The sequence below is a fragment of the Desmodus rotundus genome, chromosome 4 (genome assembly GCF_022682495.2).
Source record: "Desmodus rotundus isolate HL8 chromosome 4, HLdesRot8A.1, whole genome shotgun sequence".
NCBI classification, from domain to species: Eukaryota; Metazoa; Chordata; class Mammalia; order Chiroptera; family Phyllostomidae; genus Desmodus; species Desmodus rotundus.
In genome coordinates this window covers 127,006,572-127,031,702 of record NC_071390.1, presented here as the reverse complement: position 1 = coordinate 127,031,702, position 25,131 = coordinate 127,006,572, and the positions used below count along the sequence as shown (strand labels likewise).

General features: G+C 41.0%; 1 protein-coding gene across 7 annotated transcripts in view; it reads right to left on the bottom strand.

Moving 5' to 3' along the window:
• SLC4A4 (solute carrier family 4 member 4) overlaps nucleotides 1-25,131 on the bottom strand; it is a 385,416-nt gene that overhangs the window by 253,238 nt on the left and 107,047 nt on the right. For all 7 annotated transcript variants that reach the window (XM_071221288.1, XM_053922271.2, XM_053922273.2 and 4 more), the window contains 2 exons: nucleotides 21,932-22,005; nucleotides 3,229-3,408 (listed from right to left, as the gene is read on the bottom strand). In XM_071221288.1, the coding sequence (XP_071077389.1) occupies nucleotides 3,229-3,408; nucleotides 21,932-22,005 (254 nt within the window). Of the gene's footprint in view, nucleotides 1-3,228; nucleotides 3,409-21,931; nucleotides 22,006-25,131 lie in introns of those variants that run through there.

Below are 25,131 nucleotides of genomic sequence, written 5' to 3'. Positions count from 1 at the left end.
TGGACAAGAACACTCTGATCCTAGCTCTCCTGGAGCTTACAGCCTAGCATCAGCACAAGACAAAAGTGTAGGCTCACAAAACTGTAAGTTAAAACACATATTATGAAGGAAACAAAGAGCTGAGAAAGAATAACATTGGAGAACATACATTACACAGGGTGGAACAAAAGCAGGGTTACAGTTGTTCACATGGAAAATAATACAATAATTAATGAATAATAATAATACAGGAATAAACTCTGTTGTTTGTGTACTCACAACTGTAAACCTATTTTAGCCCCACATTGCATAGAGTAGAAGGAAAGGCCTCCCAGATAACACAAAAATTTAAAGCTGCAATATAAAAGGAAAGAAAAGCTAACCAGGGCAAAGATGGAATGACTTTTCCGAAAAGACAGGATTACATGTGCAAAAGGCCCTGAAGCAGAAAAAGTTTTGGCACCAAGGAGCTGAAAAATCAGTGTGGCTAAAGAAGCGTAAGCCAGGAGAAAACGACACAGAGCATGGCTGTTGAGACACCGCGTGCCGTGATGCCCCATCGAGATCTCGCTCCAAGGACCGAGGACGTTTTCAGCAGGCGAATGGCACGGCTCCATTTACACTGTACGATCGCTGTGGCCTCTGTGGAAACAGACTTGAAAAGGGGAGCCTGTTGCCGTTGCCTACACAAGAGATGACAATTTGCTGGACCAGAATGTGGCAGCCAGACTTGTCCATAGTAGACAGATCCAGACCTATTTTAGAAGTAGAAGCGACGAAAGTCACTGATGGACTATGTATGTGGGTGACAACAAGGAAAGCATCAGACACGATTCCCATCAAGTGACTCTATTCATATGTGGGGCATTTTCAAGAGGAGAAGCCTCACCTGATAGAATGTCAGGCCCATGCAAGAATCTTGTCTGGGGGCTATAGTACATCTATAGACATAAGTATCTCCAAAAACCTAGATCCAACAATAACAGAAACTGTGTGTGGCTGTGCTTCAGAAACAATTATGGCATACTACTAGGCAGCTATTTCAGTAAATAGTTTCCCATAAAATAATTTTATTGTCATGTTGGTGCCCGAGACCTGTAGCTTCCCCAAAATCATAGGGTTAAATGTCCTTCGGTATGTGAGTGTAACAAGTGCACCATTGTACATAGAAATGCATCAGATAAACCAGCCACCAATTCATCTAGTCTCCATGATAAGCGGTGGAGAGAATATACAACAATTTCTAAGAGAGCCTTCATGTCAAATTAGATGACGCATAACTTATTAACTAGCAGGAAAATAACTAACTATATAATGCAAATTTATAAATAGCTTTCTTATGATCACTGAACAATTTGGTCCTTAACAATGGTCTCTCTGTATGATCCTTTCGGAAACCGGGCATACAACACAATGCAACACTCCCCTGGAAGGAGACCGCTGAGGTTAAAGATAAAGAAATACCTTGTTTGCTGTACATGCTGTACTCAAAATAGTCCCTAAATGCCACAGAAAACAACTCCCATGGTAGATACATTCATTCTCACTCCCTTTCCAATCAGTTCATTCCCTTTTACTGACTTGAATACTACTGGCATTGTTCCATTGTCTTTCTTACAAAGTTGGTAGATGATTATCATTTCATAATCCCTTGGTCCATTTGTCTAGGAGAGTATCTCTCCCTTTTTAATATTTATAATGATGATGCACTCTTGTTAGTAAACTGCAGAACGGGAGATGACTATGAGAGAGACAAAGAGAGAGCAAGAGCGAGAGAGAGTGATCCCACATGCACATTAGGCAGAGCACCTCTAATTCTGGCTCAGGCCTTGCCAAAATAGATAGCAACCCAAGGGTGACAACCGTAATTTATTTAGAAAGGAATGTTATCTTTTGTTCCTTCACACTATTAACTGTGACCTTTTTTTCTGCATTTCAAGAACTTTACTTGAAATAGACCCCATTCTTTTGTTTTTGTTTTGTTTTTTTCAGTCAATATATGAAGGATTCCCTTTCGATTCCCAGCATTCCAATGAAAAGCACATAGCTCTCGTCTCCTGCCCTCTGGTCCCTTCTAAGTCTCAATGCCTTTACACTTTCACTTCACAGTCCATCTCCAAACTCTCCTCAAAACGTTCATCTTCAGTTAGGCGGCCCGTCACACTGCTCCTCTCAGCATGGCAGCTTCGAAGCCACCTGCTCAGTTCCAATAGTGAGCCTATAAAAGACATCCAGATGCACATCACTGCACTTCACATCCTCTTTAGGTTAACGCCATAAAGTCACTCTTCAACACTCCTGGGCTGTTCATTCCAGTTTGGCTTCCCATCACCTGCAATGACTGAACTAGATCTTCGTCTGTGCTTAATGCATTTTATCGCAGGTTCCGTATTTCTGCAACTGCAGCAAAGAGATGAAGAATAAACAGACAGAGCTCTGCCAAGAGAAAAAGCTGTCACTGTGCAACTCCTTCGGGGAATCTCCCAAAACTGACATGTGCTTCTACCGCTTCGCACTCGCTTGCTCGCTTCTGATGCACATACTCATTCTCACTTCAGACTCAGGGTTACCCAGAGAGCCAAATACTGTCCACATCAAAAGAAACAAAAGCAACATACATATGCACCTAAACACATAGTCCCCCACATCCCTGAAATCCAAGAGTGTTTTCTGACCTCCTGTTACTCTGTTCTTATGATATCTAATATGTTCAACATTTCAAGAGCTATGCCACTCCACTCTACAGTCTCTTGTGACTTACAGGGTGCTTTCCCACTATTCCTTTTAAATCACTGACCTGGCTCATGGACTGGTTAAATGTCCCCTATGAGCCTATAAGTATCATTCACTTATATATATATATATATCATCTTGACCTACTATCTCAACAGAACCTATCTCTAAGCAGAAACAATCCAAAAATTTCTTTAAGAATCTTTCAGTTACTATTGATGACTGCAGTTCAGTACATCTATAATACCCTGCCCTATTTCAGTAGTCAAAATGTAGAATACAAGACCATGCCTATACTTTATCATATCTTTTCCAACCAGTTCAGAATTTTACCAAATCTCCTCCTAGACCAACCTGTTGGTATAAGAAAAGCATCTCCACAGATGTTATCCTTTAGAGGAGCCCATCCTCTTATCATTGTGTCCCTCCCCATTAGCCACAAGATCCTAAAAGGTGTCCTTCCCAAGGACGGAGGAGTGAGGCAGAAAGAGGCACCGACACCCGTGGAGTACTCACTGAGCGGTTTCAGGATGCTGCTGCCAGATTCATCGGCGTTTTCCACATCTGACTTGTCAGAGTAGTTCTCAGAGATTCTCTCCTTTTCCTTCTTGTCTTTGTGCCCTGGCTTTCTCTTGTGACGTCTCCTTCTCCTGTAACTCTTCGGCACGTGGACCCCAATGTAGATGGTGTGGTGGCCTAACGGAAGGTACACAAATCACCGATCATTTGAATCGCATTCTCTGATGCGTATAAATTGCACAAGATCCACGGGTCAGAAGAAAATGCCTATGAATTCAACATTACCATTCTGTATTTGACAAGGTCAAACTAGAAATATACGATCTCCCCATTTTCAGTTAGCGAGAGTGTAATTCAAACCGTTGGTTGGCACTAAGGTTCTGTGAGGGTGTCCTCTAGTTTCTATCCAGATTGACTACTTTTGTTTAGGAAAACCAAAGAATACTGCACCGGAAATCAGATATCCTTCATTCTGGTCAGACCGCTGCCATCAATTAGCTATATGACCTTGAATCTGGGCCTCAATCTCATCATTTGTATAATGACAGACCTATCCTGGGCAGCCCCAGAGGCCCTCTGAATTCTAAGTTTCCATGAGTCTGTGATCATACTCAACAGGGTGCTGGAAAAGGAGGTCTTGGAGCAACAAAAAATAAAGATCTAATTCAGAATTCAAGAAGTCATTCTTCTGGGGATAAGGCTTAACACCCAAACTTCTGTTTGTTTGTTTTTGTTTTTTACCCATTCAGTAGAATAGAGACTTAGAACTGGGACAAGCTGAGAAAAAGTAAGACATACTTGGAGAGAGATTCTAGAAAAACTCAAATGTTCACATCAGGAAGCAGCTAAAATGAATGTCAGCTACAGTGCCATTCCCATTTTTCTTTTTACATTTCTAAAAGTTTCTAAAAACTGTTTGTTGCATTGATAAAAATAAACCCAGCCCAGCAAACACTGCCTTGAAGAGAAGGGGAAGAGGAAAAAAGATTGTGAAGTGCTTTTAGTTCTCTGGATGGAAGAAGCTGCAAAACTGACAAGTGGTATTATTTTAACAAAATCTGATAAGACAGAAAAAAAGGAACTCAAAGTTCTACATCTTTTTTTTTAATTGGGAAACTTTTACTTTCACTTTATATATAGTGTAACTTCTGAATGTGGGAACCACCATTTTGAAAGTAATGTAGAAACTTTTTTTTCTCTCTCTTTTTTTTTTTTTGAACTACAAATTAGAAAATCTCATGCGTGGGCTTCATCTCCCATTCTGGAATGACTCCTTGATGGCCCCTTTAGTGTCCCAGACAATATCGCACACTACACATAATGCTTGAACACGCAGTAGGTCTGATCTAAATTGCCGTGAACTGCGTTTCACAGTAACTCGTTCAGCATATCGAAAAACACCATAATTCACAGTAACTCACCCTGCATGTGTAAAAACACTATAATTCACCAGGGTGTTTCCTTAAACTGGAAGGATTAAAACAATTACATGCTTCTTCAAGAAAGAGGTTCCAACGCAGGAATGCAGAACCCAGAGTGAATGGGTTAGCATTCAACAGAAGACAGTTGATACTTGGAATGAAGTTGGAAGCATCTAGAGAAACCTTCCCCCAGCAAGACACACAAACACACAGACACACATGCCAGCTCAACTACTACAAAGTACCGTGAAATTCTCACAGAAGCTGTACCAATGAGAAGTGCCTCATGTCTAGCCATTTGCAAGCAAATTGTTCTCATGGGAAAGTTATATTATACTAGCAAGTAGGAAATGTCTCAGAAACAATGTGAATTAAGTAACGGTGTCAATTGTTTCCTGCGCTCCAGTTACTGAGGGAGTCCTGCAGCTTTATCTTGTTTCACACAATATATGTAAGCAAAGCCAACCAACTTCTTTAGTAAAGCAAACACGGAAAGCTCAGTTGCCTTCATTCTGGAGTTAGAAAAACATCATAAAAAATTTAAGTAAGACATTTTTTTAAAACCTGCCACATTAAATATTTTCTACATCTTATAAATACTGGTAAAGAAAAAAAAAATAAAGGCATACAACTGTAATTGAATAACAATAAAAATTTTTTAAAAAATGGCAGTTAGGCTACATTAGTTGTATTGAGGTTATTTGGAATCATTTTGTAATATATTTACCCAAATCTGTATAGTACATCTGATAAAAATCATTTTCTAGGGCAGTTTATATGGGCTGATGGGATTTTAGGGTAAGATTTCTGGCCACAAAGTGTCATTCACCAAATGAAGGGTGTGAGCCATTCAGAAAGGGAGCTCTCGTCGTTCATGGAGAGCAATGCACTTTACCTTCTGGAACCTAATCTGAGTTGTCATCAGCACAAAGAAACGGTGCCCTATTATCCCCATTTTGATCCCAGGCCTCCTCTCTGCCTTATGAGTAAGATTCTGCGTGTCCCCATTTCCTCCAGCTCCTGCCTCCGACGCCTCCCCACTCACCCTGTCATGCGCTTTCAGGCAGCTGGGGAAGCTTTCAGATACAGTGCAGGGCTACAAAACATGGTTCCCTTCAAGAAAGCCCAAACTTGCAGCATTTTTTTAATCAGTTTTATTGAAGTATAATTTACATGTCATAAAACTTGCACATTTTAAGTGTATAATTCAGTGACTTTTAATATATTTACAGAGCTGTGTGACCATGGCCATGATCCAATTTTAGAACATTTCCACCAACTCACCAAAAGACCCTTCATGCCCATTGGCCATTCTCACTCCCATCCCGTACAACCACCCCACGGCATTTCTGATACTCTCAGCGATGGCCTCGGGAGGCTACAGCTTTCCGGTACCCGCACGGCTATGAGCTTCTGGGGGACCCTTACGGCACAGTGAGTGAGTGAGGAAGGCACTTCCTTTCAAGGGTGGCCAGAGGAAATGGCCCTGAGCTGAGCGATCCAAAATTCAAAGCACTTTCCTTCTCCTCTCACACTTCACTGGTATCTAAGATTTCCTTTTCTGTCTTGTGTTCAGATAAGGAAAAGGGCCAGGGTCCTGGGGTTACACAAATCCTTAGAAAAACTCGGGGACAGCACCTGCATTTCTTCAATTACTTCTCAACCTCTCTCCATGTCAGCTTCTTTGCCCACAAGAAGACAGTAGGGACTGCCTTGCTTTGCTGAGTGGGGTGAGGCATGCTTTCCCAAGGGGGGCCACATGCTTCGTAAGCTGTATGTACTAAGTGGCAAAAATACCGGAAGGAAAATGAGCCAGAACATAAGTATTCTCACCACCCCCGCAGAATACCTGTCTTCAGGATCAACCGAAGCAGCATTACTGACAAAAACAGGCTATTGTTGATAAGACTTTCACAGGTGGATCTCAATATTTGTCTTCATAAAATATCCATACCTGTCTCAGAGATGTAGCAGGAAGATTGGGGGCTCTTTTTAAAACAACAACTCACAAAAGGACAGCCCGCTCTTAGGAAAGCCATAGAGGCTGAGGGTGTAGAACTGTATTACGTGTAGAATAAAAGTAAGAAACTTGACAGAAAAGCTTTTTCAGTCCAGCAAAGGTCTAAAAACAGTGAGGTGCTCAATGAATCAGGGAGAGTTACTTGCTTAACTCACAAGGGAATTTTAGGCTTAAAAAAGAAAAAACCTTCTCACCAGAAATGTCAGTAAAACTGTTTCTGAAGATAATGTAAAAAGCAAAAAATGTTTAAATAACAATAACTCATAAAGAAAATGTGATTGTTTAAAATGTTATTAAAATAAAGGTTCCATCCTTGCTACTCAAATTTAGTCAAGTAAAACTACTAGAATTTACATGTGACTGTCCATTTAGGCGTGAGTCCGAGTACTCATCCTCAATTTGGCAGTGGCCTCGGTACCAGGTGTTCAGATAAATACCCTGCATACCTTTCTCTGACAGATGGTGCAAATTCCCCAGAAACTCTAAATGTCTTGGGACTATCTCACAATCCATCCCACTGCCAGCACAACTGGGAAGAAAACATGGCTTTCTGGGTTATCTCTGAATGTCAGAAATTATCACCAGGTGATCCTTGTTTTTTCCCATCCTCACCTGCACCACCCCAGTTGAAAGATGAAGTGCTGTGAAGCTATCCTGTCCAGTTCTCTGAATTCCTAAGCTATTTCTAAACTAAGGTCACTGATAGTTGCTATCACACTTGCAGGCCAACAGAGAAGCCTCCCACTGAGTAGCTCCGGAGTCAAGCAAGGGAGAGCAGCTTTCACAGATACCCACCTTGCCACCAAGGATGATTTAAGACTCTGCAAAATTAAACCCATCGAACCAGGATTAAACCCACCAGCCAAACATTCTCTGGAGGACTGGGTGGTTGACAACACATGCCTCTATATGCAAGACAGATCTGTTAGCTCCTTTAGGAAGCAGGTTGCTGCGTTCCCAGTACATACAGATGATAGAAACCATTTACTGAGTACTTAAAAATGTGCCCAGTCCTGACTAGGTCTCTGATAGCTATTACTTCATGCAGTCCTCACAGCTGCACAAGTTAAATACTGCTATTAGCCACACTGTTCAAGCAAAGAAGCCAAGGGTCAGGGAAGTCCAGGATACAGTCACCAGCTAACTCATAAAATCCCACAGAACGAACTCTCAGGTGTCAGTCTCAAGACTAGCGAGTACTTCATCACACCTCGGGGGTGTTTCACTTTTGTTTTGTGACACCACCAGTCTTACAACTGACTACGTGTCCTTCATCACGCTGACTGCTGGAAACAGAAGGGACAAATCTCAGGCCACCCTGTAGTGGGTAGGCAGAGTGGTGATGTGCGTGTTACACACCAACCTCACTCTTCTAAATTTTCAATCATTATTTTCCCTTCACACTAAACCTTGTGGAATAAAGCAGTACATAAATATTTCTTACAACCTTAGATTTCAGTTCTGGGGGTAAAGGACAAGGGGGCAGCTGGGGATGACTGTGGGGGAAGGCAGATATCTGGGCAGAGATTCAGACCGATGGATTAGACACCCCCAGTCACCCCCAGCCAACCCCGCCCTCTATCCTCAGCCTGCTACACACAACTCTAAACACAGATATGTTCCAAATTTGACTTTTATCTACATTATTGCTCTTTCTATAGTCAACTGAATTTCTTTCCTCTCTATTTTAAAGCAAAGATTCCACAACACTTGACACTTTATATCATTCTTTTCAGAAATCATCAGCAACATTCCCAAAGTATAACTTAAATACTACCTTCACTGGCTTACCTAAAGTAACCTGGTCTTACACCAAGATGCCTGAAACTTGTTATGGCTATTGCCAAGAGGGATGTAGGAGGGGGAAGCAAAATTAAGAGATATTTATCATTTCTTTTTAATTATGAAAATATATAGGAGAGGCAAAGCCCCTGGATGAGTATAGATTATAAAAGATGCTATAAAAACTTTACTTCTTAAGCCCTGGCCAGGTAGCTTAATTGGTTAGAGCATCATCCCAATACACCAAGGTTGCAGGTTCAATCCCTGGTCAGGGCACATACAAGAATCAACCAATGAGTGCATAAATACGTGGAAAAACAAATCAAAGTCTGCTGTCTGTTTGTCTGTGTGTCTCTCTCTCCCTCTTTCTCTGTCTAAAAATCAATGAACAACAATTTCTTTTAAAAGAAACTTTATTTCTTGGCAAAAAAAAAATTATACTCTTAAAAAAAGGTATTTTTTAGAAGTGCATGCCTAAAAACCCTTAAACAGAGTCACAGTATAAGTTCAGATGCCACAGAGATTGTGTGTTGGCACTTCATATAGTAGGTCAGTACATATAATCCCAAACACTGTAATAAATGAAATACAAATAAGTTGCTATTACAAATCTGTAAGAGTGCCCATAAGCAGCTCTAATAAGCCACAAAGTAACATTGCTTATTTACTCAGGCAAAGATGCCAGCTTGTGAAAAGAAAACCCCCTTCAGAAGGCACAGTGCAACCCTGCAGCTAACGCAGGGCAAGCCAGCCCTGCTGAAATGTTTGGGTGAGGGTCTACACGCCAAACACGCACCACTAGTCAGGACAAAGGGTGATTTCCACTTTTATACTTTGGATGAAGGCAACTTTTCACGTAGAAAAAAAATAGTGCTTAGTGTATTAATAGATAACTACATGTGTAATTTATCTACAGATCGTTGTGAATGCTGATGAGTAGTCTATTTTAATATTAATGCTACTAATTACACTTATGATCAAGCATGCAAGAAAATAAATAGTAAAAGCTATGAAAAACAGGGAAATGCTTTTCTTCCCACTGAACTGCATGGGAATTTGATTCACTGAAAGCCTCTCAGAAATCCTTCAGGTGACCTGAGGTTCCCCAAGCAAGGCTGATAAGAAATCTCAGCTTGTTACCTGGTGTTTACTGAGCACAGTACTTTTAATATTTAATATTTAATGATGATGGTAATCTCTAGGGAAACAAACAGCTACAGAAAAAAAAGGCCTCCAAGGGGAGTCAACACCTGTCCTTCAGCTCAGGAAACTCCTGCACCTGACTTTTAAGTGCTCACCTTTAAGCAAAAAAGTTCTAAAGTCTTTAGGTGAATGTGCAGACCCTAACACTACACGCTGAAGTTCCATTTTCAATGCAATTTCCATTATTACGAACTTATAATAGAGGCAAAACTGACCAGCACTATGAAAAGTAAGAATTGGTAAATATTTTTAAAGAAATACAAATTTATTATGTTCAATGATCAATTATTTGAAAATATCTAGGCTAAATAACCCCTTAAGGATACTACAGGAACCTACCTTAATAAATAAACTAGACTAAAAATCACCTTACCTTTTATAAACTGCAGTTCCTGAAGTGTTTCACAATCTCTAATGTGGATTCTCCAAAAAATTTTAACTTTGCTCTAGCAAAATTTCCTTTAGAGTCAAATCTATAGATATAAAATATAATCTGTATTTATATCTCTATATTTCTTTCTCTTCATATATATAAAATCTGTATAATTTCCTTTATAGCACTATGTATGTATATATTGTAAGAGAGGGATTGTTATAATAGGCACTTGAAATCAAATTGTTTGAAGAAGTGCCTACTGCTGTGTCTAATACGCAAAGGTGTCCCATAAATGTTGGTCCTATTTCTCTCTTCCCTTCCTAAAGGGGAAAAACAAAGTACTCCTTCTCCTGACTCCCACCCCCCTCCGGCCCTGATAATAGCTTGTGAACTCCTGCACTCTGAGCAGGACAGAATAGACAACTTTAGGCCAAGTCTAACCCATCTCTCCTTCAGTGAGTTTACTCATTATACACAGTCTAAGTGTTCAACAGAAGCAACACCTTCCATATACTCAATCTTCCCTCCTTTTTCCCACCTGGCAATCTTCACCATCCCTGGGTAGAGTAGCCCCTGGAGCTTCTACACAGTGAGAGCCAATCCCGAGGAACCAGGTCTGTTGGTCCTTGTACTTGACTAAACAGAGTCAAGTGGAGCCGGAAGGCCTAGGAAAGCCAGTGCCAGGCAGGGCGGTGCTAAAAGCAAAGAGGGACCACCCAACTGGAAGATAGGAACCCCCACTCATCCTGATGCCCCAGGACCCCAAAAGAACAGGCAGATTTTAATATGCAAGTACATATGCAGTCAGACAAAATCCGCCTGTGAGCCAAACACAGAGAACTGACAGTTTCCATTATTTCTCCTGCAGTCACCATTTGCACAACTGAATGGGAAGCAGAGCTGGAAGAGAGAAAACAATGGCTGATCCAATGGTCATCGGTAATTGGATTTGCAATTGCAGCCAGAGAAGCAGTTAGAGAGACACATAAATGCGCACATTCACATTCTCATCCTAACCACACTGTCCATCTCCAACTCCATTATGGCTTCATTTTAGCATTGGCCTAAGCTCTGGCTGAGCAACAAGACGACCAGTTTTTAGTCGCTATAGACAGATAAAACACCACATAGTTAATGCTCTCATGGCTAATCAGGTATCAAATATTTAAGACTAGTCACATAATTTCCTCCTCTCACATACCTGTACTACGGGTGAGACATGGATAATGTTAAAAGGCTAAAACAATGACCAAGAACTAGGGAAGGTGCTACGAAAGACTTAAATTAGCCTAGTTAAACCCAATTCCAGGATCTTCAGGACTCCAGGTTTCACATGCACCCAGAAAAGAGAAGGATGGCATTCACTAACACAATAGCACACAGTCACACTTTCACAGTGGAAATGACCTTGAACATCATCTGGTGCAACCTCTTCATTTACCAGTGAACCAATAAAAGCCAAACTGTCAGTTAATGATACAGAGACTGGGACTCACGGTGGTCCGAATACGCAGGGTTCCCTTTCCCACTTTCCTCCTTTCATGGTAATAGCCCTCCCACCACCCCTCCCATCTTCCACTGTCTGCAAGGCAATGCCAAAGAAAAAAGAAAAAAAAGTAGTCCTTTCAAGTTAGCAATTACCTAGTTACATAGAAGAAAAACAATGGCTCAGGACCGTCCAAAAATCTTTCTCCACAGAATGACAAGTTTAAATCCACAACCGGTACGTCCATAAACTGCCCCACAATGGAAAGCAGTTCTCGCTGTGACACCTGTCCTCCCACTGGTCACCTGCAGTCATTCAAATGATGAGGCCAGCCAGGCTTGTGTCTTCTTTCTCTCTCACCCTTTCGTGAGCTCTTCCAACACTTATTTCTTTTAATTTTTTGTACTGGTTTTGGGGTACAGTTCAGTGGTTGGACAATCATGTACTGACATGGCGCTCCCCTCAATATTTCTAGTATCCCAATTGGTGCCATACATAGTTATCACAGTATCATTGACTATATCCCCTATGCTTTACTTACAGCCCTGTGACTATTCTGTAACTGCCAATTTGTACTTCTTAATCTCTTTACCTCTTGCATCCAGTCCCCCAAGCCCTTCCCTCTGGCAGCCACCAGTTTTCTCTGTGTCTATGAGTCTGTTTCAATTTTCTTTGTTCATTTATTTTCTTCTTTAGATTCCACATACGAATGAAATCATATAGTACTTGTCTTTCTCAGGCTGACTTATTTCACTGAGTATAATAATACCTTCTAGATCCATCCATGCTGTCACAAATGGTTAAGAAGATTTCATTCTTTTTATGGCCAAGTAATATTCCATTGTGTGTAAGGCCGCTGCTCGCCGCCTTTTTGCCAAATCTGCGGGCCACTTCTAATCCTCACCCACCTGACTCCAGGCAGCACTCGCACTGTCCACCACTCACCCCCTCTTCATTGAAAGTGATCTTATCTTGCCTCAGAGTCACCCTCTCCCTGGTTCTCCTCCAACTTCTATGACTGCTCCTTCTCAGTCTCCAAATGTTGGCACTCACAGAGCCTACTCCGCTCCTGTTCTCACTCTGTTCCATCAGCCAGAGAGATATTTTTAAAAGCAAATTTTGTCTTGTCACTTTCCTGTTTAAAACCCTCTGCCACAGCTCCCTGGTGTACATTCAAAATCCTAAATCTTCAGCATAGCATAAAATGCCAGGCATTATCTGGGTGCTATCCACCTAAAGGGGACCAAAGTTTTGCCTCCCCCAAATGTGCTTTTCGTGATACTGATTTTAAGCTGGTTATTAAGAAACAAAGGACTCAGAAAGAACTTTTGACCCTCCCCCTTACTGCCTCAGAGATTCAGATGAAAAGACCTTCTCCTGGAGGGCATCTTAGGTATTCACCTCAGCATTAGATAAGGAGGATCCAAGCAGCGGGCTGTTAGCTATATCCCACTGTTCCTGGGTTGCCAGCAGGAATTTGTTTACTACACATCAGCTCTGTCTTGAACACCTGTAAACTGCCTATTTCCCCTTCGAAATCGCAGACCCCTGCCCCCCTTCCTCCTTTGTCCATAATGACATATAAGCCTCAACTGCCCAATGGACGTCCAGTCTCATTCTTATGGCACCCCCCAAATGTACATTTGTATAATAAACTTTGAACATTTTCTCCTGATAACATGCCCCTGTTAAGGTGAGTATTAGCCCAGCTAGAGGAACTTAGAAAGTGGGAGGAAAACAAATTTTTTAGCCTCCATACACCTCAGGCCACTCTCTCCCCATTCACATGGTCCAGCCGCATAGGCCTACTTCTTTCTCACCCCTGGGCCTGTACAAATGCCTGCCTATGATGCTTCCCTCGTATCTCATTCCTCCTCATCCTTTACGTCTCAACTTCATGTCCGTCTATGGAAGGGGTATACACTGGTCTCCCATGTCAACTCACTCACGAACATGATACCTGCTCTAAATTATATCAACCAGTCTTGTGTCCTTAAATAATGACTGGTTGATTTGACAGAACATTAATTGTGGCCCTAACCAGAATATGTTATCACATTCAATGACACATGAGAGCCTAGAAAAGCAATATATTTTTAAGCTTATATCTGCAATTGTCCTTACCATTTTCACAGGCTTAAAGGGAAAAAAAAGCACTGTCTATAATTAAAGTTAATAAGAATAGTTAACACAGATATTAATCAACTAAGTTGTTGATTACCAGATATCAGCACTAGCTTTAGTCTGACAGCATTCTGCAGTCACAGCTACCCCTGGTGAGAAAGGTTAAACACAAAGATAAATTAAATGCAGGGACTAAATCCAAGGGAGATAATATCTTAAATTTATAGGGCTTATCCTGGGGATTTCGAATTAGTTTACTTCTACTTCTAGCAAAATTAGGAAATAAGGAGGTGCAAATGCTGTTTTTGTTTTTCACAGCAAAATCCAAGATTCAGAAATTAAGTGATTTGTCAATGACTTACCAAAACTATCAAAGAATTTTCCAGATATTATACTTAAACTATCACTGGTAGGTGGGTAAGGAGATAAGTTAACTTATTAACTTACATGTCACTCCACATGAAGGAAATGTGACCACACAAGCACGACTGGCCCTGTGTCACCTGAACGGCAGGACAGAGCCAGGAACAGAAACAGACCTTGAGGCTTCTGGTTCTCACTGCGTTGTCTAACCCACAGCACAGAATGAGTAAAAGCAACAGCACAATCAGATACTGGTTTAATTTGCCAAATATGTGTATCCACTGGATTCAGTTATGAGCTTTCACTCTACATCAGCGATTTTCAACCTTTTTCATCTCATGACTCACATAAAATAATTACTAAAATTCTGCTGCACACCAAAAAATATGTATTTTTTGCCAATCTGACAAAAAATAGGTATAGTTTTGATTCATTCACACTGGACGGCTTTTGTTGCATGGCTGTTGTCATTTTTTTTACAATCTAAGGGAAAAGTGCCCCTGACTAAATAGTCAGGTATTGCAAGTTTTAAAACTTCCTGTGGCGCACCACTGTGCCGCAGCACACCGGTTGAAACTTGCTGCTCTACAGCCAAGGTATTTTCTTTATTTTTCAGTAGGAATAGAACTACTTGTTGAAAACTGAATAATCCACTGGGGCCGGGGTGGTGGTGAGCACATTAGATAAAGCACTTAGGATAGCTGCCTTCTAATTCTGACTCTTTGGAAAAGTAAAAACAATTAACTAGATTGAAAAGCTTTTGCAACTATTCAGAGAAGGGAGTTATTTAAGCCACTACAGGTACTGCTGGTTCAGTGGATGCCACTCCCCACCCTCCCTCCCTTCACCTTCACCCCACCTTGCAATCAGCAGCCTCAGGGGCCCAATATTTGGAACCTTCTGTGAACTACTACCATGGCAGGCTCTCACTTCAGTCCTCTAAATGCAATCAGCCAAAAAAAAAAAAAAAAAGGTAAAATAAAACATAACAAAACAAAACCCACCAGCTAGCTCACCACAGCAACGAGAGACTCAACTGAGCTTAATGCAGCTTCATTCTATTTTTACTCTATTCTCCCTCATAAGTCCCAATTCTCACCCCAATGATTCTGACTCTTGTGATGATAGAAATGGGGAAATACGATACTTTGCTCAGGTTCAAATACACAGTATTATTCCTATACTATTGCATACTCTCATTTAACTGGCACCTAAATTATACAACAGCTTGTGTATCATATAAAATATGTTCATATATACATTAAATATACAAGGTCTGTCCAGAAGGTATCCAACCATGTCATATGAAAAAGAGATATTTGTTGAAGAAGATACAAGATACAAGAAACATTGTACATAGGACAATGATGCCTCAGTCTCCTTCAAAGTAGGCGCCTTGGGACCTCACACAGTTCTCCCAGTTGCCATCTGCTGCCCTGTCATATTTTCCTGAATCTTATCAATGGTCTGAAATCTCTTCCCTTTCAAAGGTGATTTTAGTTTTGGGAAAAGCCAGAAGTCACAGGGCACCAAATCTGGGCTGCAGGGGGCTGAGTCACCTGGGTGATTTGATGTTTCACCACAAAACTGCACGAGACATGACACATGAGTGGGTGTGTTGTGATGAAGTTGCCAACGACCAGTTGCCCATAACTGCAGCCTTCTGAATCATCCAAATAGTTTCCATGGAGGAATGTTCAAGCTTCATGCAAAATTTGATGCAGATTCATTGCTCTACTTGCTCAGTCATTTTGAATGCAACAGCCACACAATACACATGCTCACTCAATGGCGTCTACCACCCCCACTGACTAGTACAGTAAAGTTGTCATTGTTCACACATGCTCATTCCAGTCTATTCCCCTTGGCTGCCAGGTTACATAGATGTCGTGCAAACCATTCTTGTTATATTAACAATGGCTGGACTCTTTCCAGATAGACCTTGTCCATGTAATAGACCTCTGAATCTTCTTCAATGGTGGAAAAATACTATTCACTTAAATCTGTTCTCTGGAAGAAGAAAACTTGCATGCTTTATTAGGCAATGGGCATGCATTTGTATTTTATCCTGTATTAGAGTTAATATGCCTCTTCTAGGAAAAGTAGGCAAATTAGAATCAATGTGTATCAAAGAAGTCTAATCATGAAACTCAGATCTCACACCAGGAGCTCAATGGGATTCAGAATGAGCCCAAAGAGGAACAGACAGCAGGCCCTGGGACCCTTCACTTGACCATTCGAGCTTGCCTCTTCCAATACAAGAAGCATTAGGTCAGCACGGTCAGGAAGGCAACAGTTAGGTGTTGGTAAAAATGAATTAAGCAAATAAAAATCACTTAGTCCAGTCTTTGTCTAAAATGAACTTTAGACAAAGAAATCTATACACAAAATTACTACAAGTGTATCATTTCAGAATTTCTGGGTCCTCGCTAAACATAACCCAAGCACCGAGTTCAATTTTTTATGGCTTATGGCCATAAAAGAATGTAGACATGTCAGACCAAAAGTGACTTCAAGAGGGCCTTAGCCCATCCTGTACTACCAGGGAATTCTCTACACAACTGGAAAACTCTGGGAAGGGATGTCTGACTCCAGTTTCAAAAACCCCATGGCATTATTATCAGATTTCCTTGAACTTTAAGAAATCTGTATACAAGTATTTAATCTCACTGACACAGCAGGAGGTGTCAGCTCCCAGGCCCAGTGTTGCCTGCTTGAGGACCGCTGGCGGGCTTTCAGCTGAGGCCATCAGGAGAGAGAAGCTGGGTGCTGGGAAAAGAATACATGGGCTCAACCTGCTCTGGGAAAACCAAATTCTGGTATCAACCCTTAAACACTCCACCACATTTCTTTACCGCTCTCCAATGTGTGGATACATTGTTTCTTTTAAGAAGGCTTTTCCTTCAGCAATATTTGCCCAAGTGTTTCCTCTGTACACACTGTTTCTGAGAAATTAGAGTGAACACAGAGAAGAGGTCAGCAAAATGCAACCAGACACTCACATCCAGCGCTCAGAATAGCCCCAGCCCCAACCTGGCCCCTCCCTTCCCATCTGGTAGGTTTTCATTCACTCCTTCTCAGCAATTACATTTTTTACCACTGTAATTATTAACAAATGTCTACCAGGCCCCACTTTTTCCTTAGAGTACCACCTCTTCCAATACACATAAATACATCATCAGAATATCCTCTAGTGAAAAATAGGTTTAAGTCATTATGATTTCATGTCTATAAAATGTTGAGATCCTGACTTCCAAAAAAACAAAATACCATTTCATCATTTTTTTGTCTCTCTCCTCAAAAGATAGACAAATAGAAGGAAAAAAATAAGGCAGAGGTGTTTTAGAGGTTTCTTTTTCTTATCAATATAAATATATAAATGATATAAATATCAATGATCTTTGCCAAATCAAATAAGAGTAGCAGCAAAGAAGAGGATCACTAAAAACTATGTCATCTCAAGTGACTAAGACTACTGAGAACCAAATTTCTAACTAAAAGTGTAAACAACGATTTTAGAGTTTTATATAAAGTAATTCTGCATATGCTCTATTTAGTTTATATTATATATTCATTTATTCACTCTTTCTCTTAACAAATATTTGGTAAATATTTATTCTGCTCCAGACAGGGTCCTAGTTTTTTGCCTTTATTTCCCTAAAAATAATCCTCCAGTAAAATTCCATGCATTCTCAACGATGCTCTCTGAGTGTCAATCAGTGGGCATAGGAACCTGCATAATCACTCTTCCCCTTGCACAGATGAGAGCTCACTTCCTTCTGGCTTTAGTTTTGAAGGGAAGAGGAAAGCCTCCACAATATGTCAGAATAGCTTTGAGAGCACCGATCAGACTTCAGAAATGGAGACACATTTCAGCCAATATTGTCTTGCTGTACTTTATGCTTCCTGAGCTGCTGGTTAGATTGATGTCAAGAAAAGGCCCCTCCTCACAACATCAGGGTTGCCAAGGCCTGCCGGGGAGTTACCTAGCCCTGCAGAGCCAAGGCCTTATCTCAGAGGATAAGGTGGAGTTTGCTCTTTTCCCCTATTGCGAAATACGAGATTATTAAGTAATCTGTTTACATCATACAGATCCAAAATCCTGGCTGACTTTTTTAAGGATAAAACATCTACACGATATCCTTCTGTTTAGAAAAAGTTACCTGGCGATCTTTCTTTCTATCTCAACTCTGGTTCACCCCACAAAATTCAACACACAGTCTATGTGTGTTGAAAATGAAAATCAAGTGGTGTTCTCACTGTCAGCATTTCTGGGTCATTCTGGTAACATCGATTTGTCATCTACAGACCAATTCTGTGAAAGTGCCTGAGCTGGGGACGGAGCCTTTTGCTACAGAAACAAACAAGTTTTAACAAGTTATCTTAAATGTTAAAATTTTTAAATGAGTTTATCCACAGTAACCACTCTGTGCCAAAAATGTTAACTTTACAAAACCAAAAACAGTATAACGTAACCAGTGAAAGAAGAGATATTAAAGCTTCTCTTTGTTTTTCGTATTTTTTTTCTTTTTAGTACATTTACTGGGGTGACATTTGTTACTGAGACTATGTAGGTTTCAGTGTACACATCTGTCACACAGGATGTTCATACTGCATCGTGTGCTCACCACCCAAAGCCAAAGCATCTTCCATGACTATGTAGTTGACCCAGGTTCCCCTTACCACCCCTACCCACCTTCCCTCTGGTAATCACCATACCGATGATGTCTGTGTCTATGAGTTTTCATTTTTCTTGTTTGTTCATTTGTTACTTTCAGTTTTATACCCCACATGAATGAAATCACATGGTTCTTAACGTCTTCCATCTCAATTGTTGTGCTTGGCAATAAGCAAAAAAAAAGCTGCTCTTTATCTTAAAGATTAAAAATTGGCACTTGGCTACTTTTTTAAAGAGTATATCTTTACATCACTAACACAAATGCACAAAGCAAATTATGTGAAAATGAGGCTTAGGTCTTTAATTATGTCCCACATAGATAAATTCATAATTTAAACACAACATGACTCCTCTCCTGACTCACTCTGTTCTTCGTGAGTTTTGCAGCTGACGGTATTCTGTTGGGTTTTCAGAACGTGGACTGAATGTCATGCCACCCACTGAGAGTAAAGTTGAACCAGGTGAACCGAGGGTGTGGTTGAAGTCCCAGGCTCTCTCCCCTGCTCAGAACTACAGCATTAGATGGAACTATGAGCCAGCATCTGGCTCTTCTTGCCTTCAGGCTGAGCCAAATCCAATCCCCCCAGATTCAAGGGCCAAAGAAGAATTTTAAAAGCATGAATATTACAAAGTAACTGGAGCCATTGGACCTTTGTCACCCTGGTAATAGTGTAATGGGAGTACATCTTATGTGTGTAAATTACTGCAAAAGGAAGTTTTCTGTTCAGTTGACTTTTGCTAAGTGTGCTGCAGCATGCTTCAATTTGTTTGATAACAGAAACGCAGGGTGCCCCAACATCCTTAACCTTTGAATTTCTCATCCTTAAAACCGGAGCACTTACTTCTGCCCTAAATTTCCTAAAATTCAGCTACTTCAGAACAGAGATAACAGTTTGCTCTCCTTCAAATTCACCCTTCTCAGTGAAATTAAATATGAGATAGACTTACGTCCTTACATAATACATTCTACCTCAAAGTACGAATAAATCCATATTAGAGGTCTTCACAGTCGAGTCATCTGGTTCTTTATTCTCGTGGACAAGTCATCAAACCCATGTCCATTACAACTTCTTTACACTTTCCCCTGGAGTTCCTATAGAATTTAAGTGCTCCCTACCCCACCAGATGAAGCCCAGTGAGAAAATGGGAGGGTCCGTTGGGTGGGCACTGAATCAGAAGCTAACAGTCCCTATGGTAGTTCCAAGAAATGCTATAGAGGACCCTGTACTGGTGGGTGTTCTCCACCAGATGGTAACCATAAACAACCATCCCGTAGGGCCTCAGGATTCAACAAAGGGCAACGAGCTAAACGTGACTTGAAATAAAAGCAATCAACTCAGATTCCAACCAACATGAAAGATAATCATTAAAATACAAGTCTTAGAACAGGAATATGCACAAAATCCACATGGCAAATTTGATCACCACGAAGCCAAACAACCTTCCAGCTGTTTTTACCACCTTTTGTCGTCTTCTTTGTTTCTCCTTAAAGAAATCTAGCCACCGATTTGTGTGTTAGTCATTACATTGTTGTCTTAATTTTGTGCCTGAAAATCAAGGGAAATACTTCCGGAAATGAATTCCTGGGTCAAAGCTGTAAGAAACCCATGTGTGATGTCCAGTTACAGCAGGGTGCTGTCAATCCTACAGACCTCATAAACTGAAGAAGTGATTTACAGCTCCTGTGAACTTCGCTAGCGCTTTATTCTCAAGGAAAGCATGCACGCACATACGCACACACACACACACACACACACACCCCTCATTCTCGAGCTTCCTCCCTGACTTTTCTACTTCAGTTATCCCGAAACTATAGAAAATTCGCTCAGTCCTGCAATATTTCCATCCATATGCTATCACTTTCAGATGCTTATTTCCTCTTTGACCCCGGGACAGTGACAAAGTCACCACAATGCAGACTTAACATTACGGGTTATAAGAATCTTAAGACAAAAGTTTTACTATTTTGCTTTCACTAAATTGACATTTTCCCACAGTCATGTTGTAAAAGTACAAGAAACCCATAAAACAATATGAAAAAATAAATACTGTAGTTTCCTTTTTCCTAAGAAATTTAGGTATCAAATTCTTATTAGTCTCAAGAGCATAAATGCAGGAAGTAGCAAGGTGGAGGGGGGAAGCAACCCTCCAACATTCCATGGTCAAAAGAAACTTAGTAAGGAAACATGATAAAAAAACCCACAATGGGCACACTATTTGAACTAACCCAGGTGGCACAGGAGCATCACTTGCCCAGGACCGGTGTCGTTGAAGAATCACTCCAGCATATGTAATACCACCCTTTTTTCCCTAACTCCACCACACCTCTCATCCAAGTTTCTGGTATGCGTTAAATGTTTCCCAAATGGCACCAATCAGAATAGAGTTTCCAAACACATACAAATTATCTCTCAGGTGATTTTAATGGGCACATTTGATGACATGGTTCACCTACAAGTTTCACTTAATTTTATGAGTACCAATTATTTTTTAAATCTCATTATAAATATTAATAACACTGTGTATTTGTGATGCTTTCATATAATCACTTTAATAAATATTAAGTCCTGCTTTCTCACTCTCAAACAAATAGTATTATTGAACATTAATGATAAGTCAGGAGTTAAGAGTAGACACATGAAAAGTATCATAACATAAGCTAAAACTTAACTTATTTGATTTTTAATAGGCACTGGGGAACATTAGCAAAAGAGGTCCTGGAGGTTTTTTAAGTAAAAAGTGCTTGTCCATCTCTTCCTAACAGACTCATCCATGATTAGCATTGTTTACATCCTCAACTTCGACCCGTATTTCTGGTGACAATGGTATGATTATCATCATTCTCTTCCTATATCTGTTTCTTTACCCTACAAGCTATAAGAAAGAACAGAATATTCAACCAAATACATTTATACAAATCTAGCAGCTTCCTTGAACCAGTCACTGGAAGATGGTTCATATTACCTGGAAAAATATTTACTTCTCATGAAGAGGCACCTGCTTCAAAATAAGACACCACCCCCCCTTGTATTTTAACTATGCGGGACTATATTGACTCAGGTCTGACAGTCCAGTGAAGTTCTAAAAATTACTTCCTGTGTTGAAGCAAAATGGGGAGATTAATGAAGCTCCACAGAAAAGGTTTGGTTTGTAACTTCACAAATACAAGCTGTGTGGACTGGCTGGATGCTATTACCTACAAAGACATAGGTACATGAATATACCTTCCCCGACCCATAAAGCTCACCTTCTACTTCTTCTTCATCACACACGTGCTTAAGGAAGGAAGCCCCTCTGTCCAGGACAGCTTCATCCTCCATCCTATAGTAATAAAAAAGAAAAAAAGAGTGCTCAGACTTCTCCTGGAGTGAGCCACCTGAAGCAGCCCAGCTTCTGGGCAGGTTAACCTGCAAGCTGTTGTTCATGTCAACAGGGCAGAGTCACTCTTCCTCTGGTCACTGCTACTTCTTCACGCAGCTCCTCTCCTCTGGTGGTAGAGAATGTGCCGGTCCCACATAGCTTCAGCTCTAACCTTGAGAGGGCACCCACATGGACAAGTAAGAGAAAATCATCTCAATCCTGCAGGCTGTGTGTTGGGGGTTCTCTCCTTTGGGATTTGCAAAAGAAAAAAGAACAGAAAGAAAAAAATACCAAGAGAGGAAGTTTGGTGTGTCTGGAGTGCTCGTGATGATCGTTTGTGAAAATCCAGCTTCAGTGCTTAGCTCTTTAAACACCCACTGCATAAAAATGTATACCCTCACACACACATGCACACCCACCCACACACAGAAAGTGACAGGGAGTTGGGCTAGTGCACAGTGGGAGCCTAGCTTCCAGCCAGCCTCTTAGTACAAGCCCAGCCCCGTGTTCTCTGTTGAGTGGCAAGCTTTGAGTCACATGTTGGCCTCACGGAAATCTGACATCTGAGGATTATCCAGCAACTCGGCTTTGGCAACAGTCACATATATATGCCACCCATTCATTCCTTTTCCACATTCTTATCACACTTCTCGCTCTATCTTCTTCCTGTCCTGTTAACTCTTCCCTGAAGGACACAAAGTTCTTCATTTCACAGCCACGTTATGGTGTCCTCCTGGCTCCTTACATAATAGGATCTACTGTGCAATTTCATATGCTAAGTAAGACCTCAGGACCAGTCCAAGTACTGACAGCGTTTGCACGGCCTCCCCCGATGCCAAACACGTTTCTCGTTTATAGAATGAGTTAACATTTACTTTCTTACTCTGTGACTCGTTGTCATTGCATTAACTCTGACATACAGAATTCCATGCATTCTAATTATAGTGAATGCAGGAAGAAGTCCCGAACTGCTCGAATGCTGCTTGTGTGGTACCAGTCTAGAGACAAAAAACTTGCTCTGGGGACAGCTGCTCTACGTCAAACCCTACGGGAGCTCCGCCAGGGAAGCAAATGTTCATCTGTACCCTACCCACCCAATTACATGCTCAGGCACTGAATACTGTAGGTCTGTTTTCCATATTGTCTGTATAACTTATTCTTGTGCTTCAGGTATTCGTTGTAATATAGGTGAACATGCACTGAGTTCACATTTCCTTCCTTTCTATTTTAGGAGCATATCCACCTCACAAAGCAACCATCTTAGCACAGAATGTCAGAAGTTTGGTGTCCGGTAGACCTGGGTTTCAAGAATCTAATTCTACCACTTAGCATTTGTATCACCTGGAGCAAAGTATTAACTTATTGAGCCTCAGTGTTTTCAGCTATAAATTGGGCGTGATAATATCAACCTTGCAGGACTGCTCTGAGATTCAAATCAGGGAACATATGTGAAGCACTCAGTTTTGTGTCTAGCACCTAGTACATGTTTAATAAAGGTATGTTTCCTTCCTTTCTTCTTTCCTTATTCCTTTTTTACCCTGAGCTTTATCGGGGGACAATGTCATTAAGAAACTCATTACCTTTGGACAATTGCAGGATATGGGACATGCATGCAATAGTTCATCCTGATATATGCCTATTTCCTTGTCTGTGTTAAAAATAAAAAATATAAAACTACATACAAATATGATATGCATCAGTCATCAGGATTACAGTGGGGAAAAAAATGTCTTGAAGACTTGAGAAGTCAAGTCTTTTGCCAACCCTATCTGAGCCTTTCCCGTGAAGAGTGAATGATATACTGATTGACTGATTCAGCAATTGCTACATCCTAACACTCTTCAGAGGGAGACAAATACATCTGTGAGTATGACAGGCAAATTCTAAGAAACTAATAATAAATAGATAAACAAGGTAATCTTAGATAGCATTAAGTTCTTGCAGGAAATAAAATGAGGCAGAAAGCTACTCAGCATAAGGTGGTTCAGATAAGGCTTCCAAGGAGGTGACATGTGAGCAGAGAAAAAAATGATAAGAAGGAACCAGACGTTTGAAGCTCTGGTGGCAAAGTGTTCCAAACAAAGGGAATACCAAGTGCAAAGGCCCTAAGGTGGGAACAAGTTTAGCAAGTTTCAGGAAAAGAAACAAGGTACGTGAGGCCGGACAGAGAGTCAGAAGGTCAACAGTAGAACTCCCATTAGGAATCGGGGCCACGTAGGCCGAGGTGGGCAGTCACAACTGCAGGTGTTTCGGGAGCCACTGAAAAGTTTTGTTTGTATTCTGGCCTATTGAGGTATAATTGACACATTGTATTACATTAGTTTCAGATGCAGAGCACGATGATTTGTATACACTGTAATCCCGCCTTATCTGAGAGGGATATGTTCCAAGACCCCTAGTGGGTGCCTGCAAACCCTGTTTGTACACAATGTGTTTTCCTACACATACTATGAGCAAGTTTAACTTACAAATTAGGCAATGCCACAGATAGAAGATTCATTCTTATCGTAGATCCTAGCCACCTCAGCATACTATATTTGTTCTTTCTTCATGAGGCCAAGAACTTTCACTTTTTCAACTAAAGGAAGCACTTTGCAGCTTTTCTTCAGCATATCTGAATTGCCAGCATCACTAATGTAATGTTTTGGGGTCCCTATTAAGTAAAATAAGGGTTACCTGAAGACAAGCACTGCGATCCCGGGACAGTCTACCTGATCACAGAGACGGCTCCACCAAGTCACTCATGGGTGGAGAGCGTACACAGCACGGACAGGCTGGACAAGGGGGAGATTCGTGGCCAGGGTGGGACACGGCAGGACAGTGTGAGATTTGATCACGCTATTCAGAACAATGCACAGTTTAAAACTTATCGATGGTTTATTTCTGGAACTTTTCATTCAACATTCTTGAACCCCAGTTGTTGCCCGTAACTGAAACCACAGGAAGTAAAACCCAGAGGCGGGGGCACTACTGCACGGTGGCATGGCCACCACAGTAAGTCTAGTTCCCACACGCGGCCACGAAACTTACTTCTCGTGTGATGAAAACCTTTAAGATCTACTCTTTCGGGCAACTTTCAAATCTGCA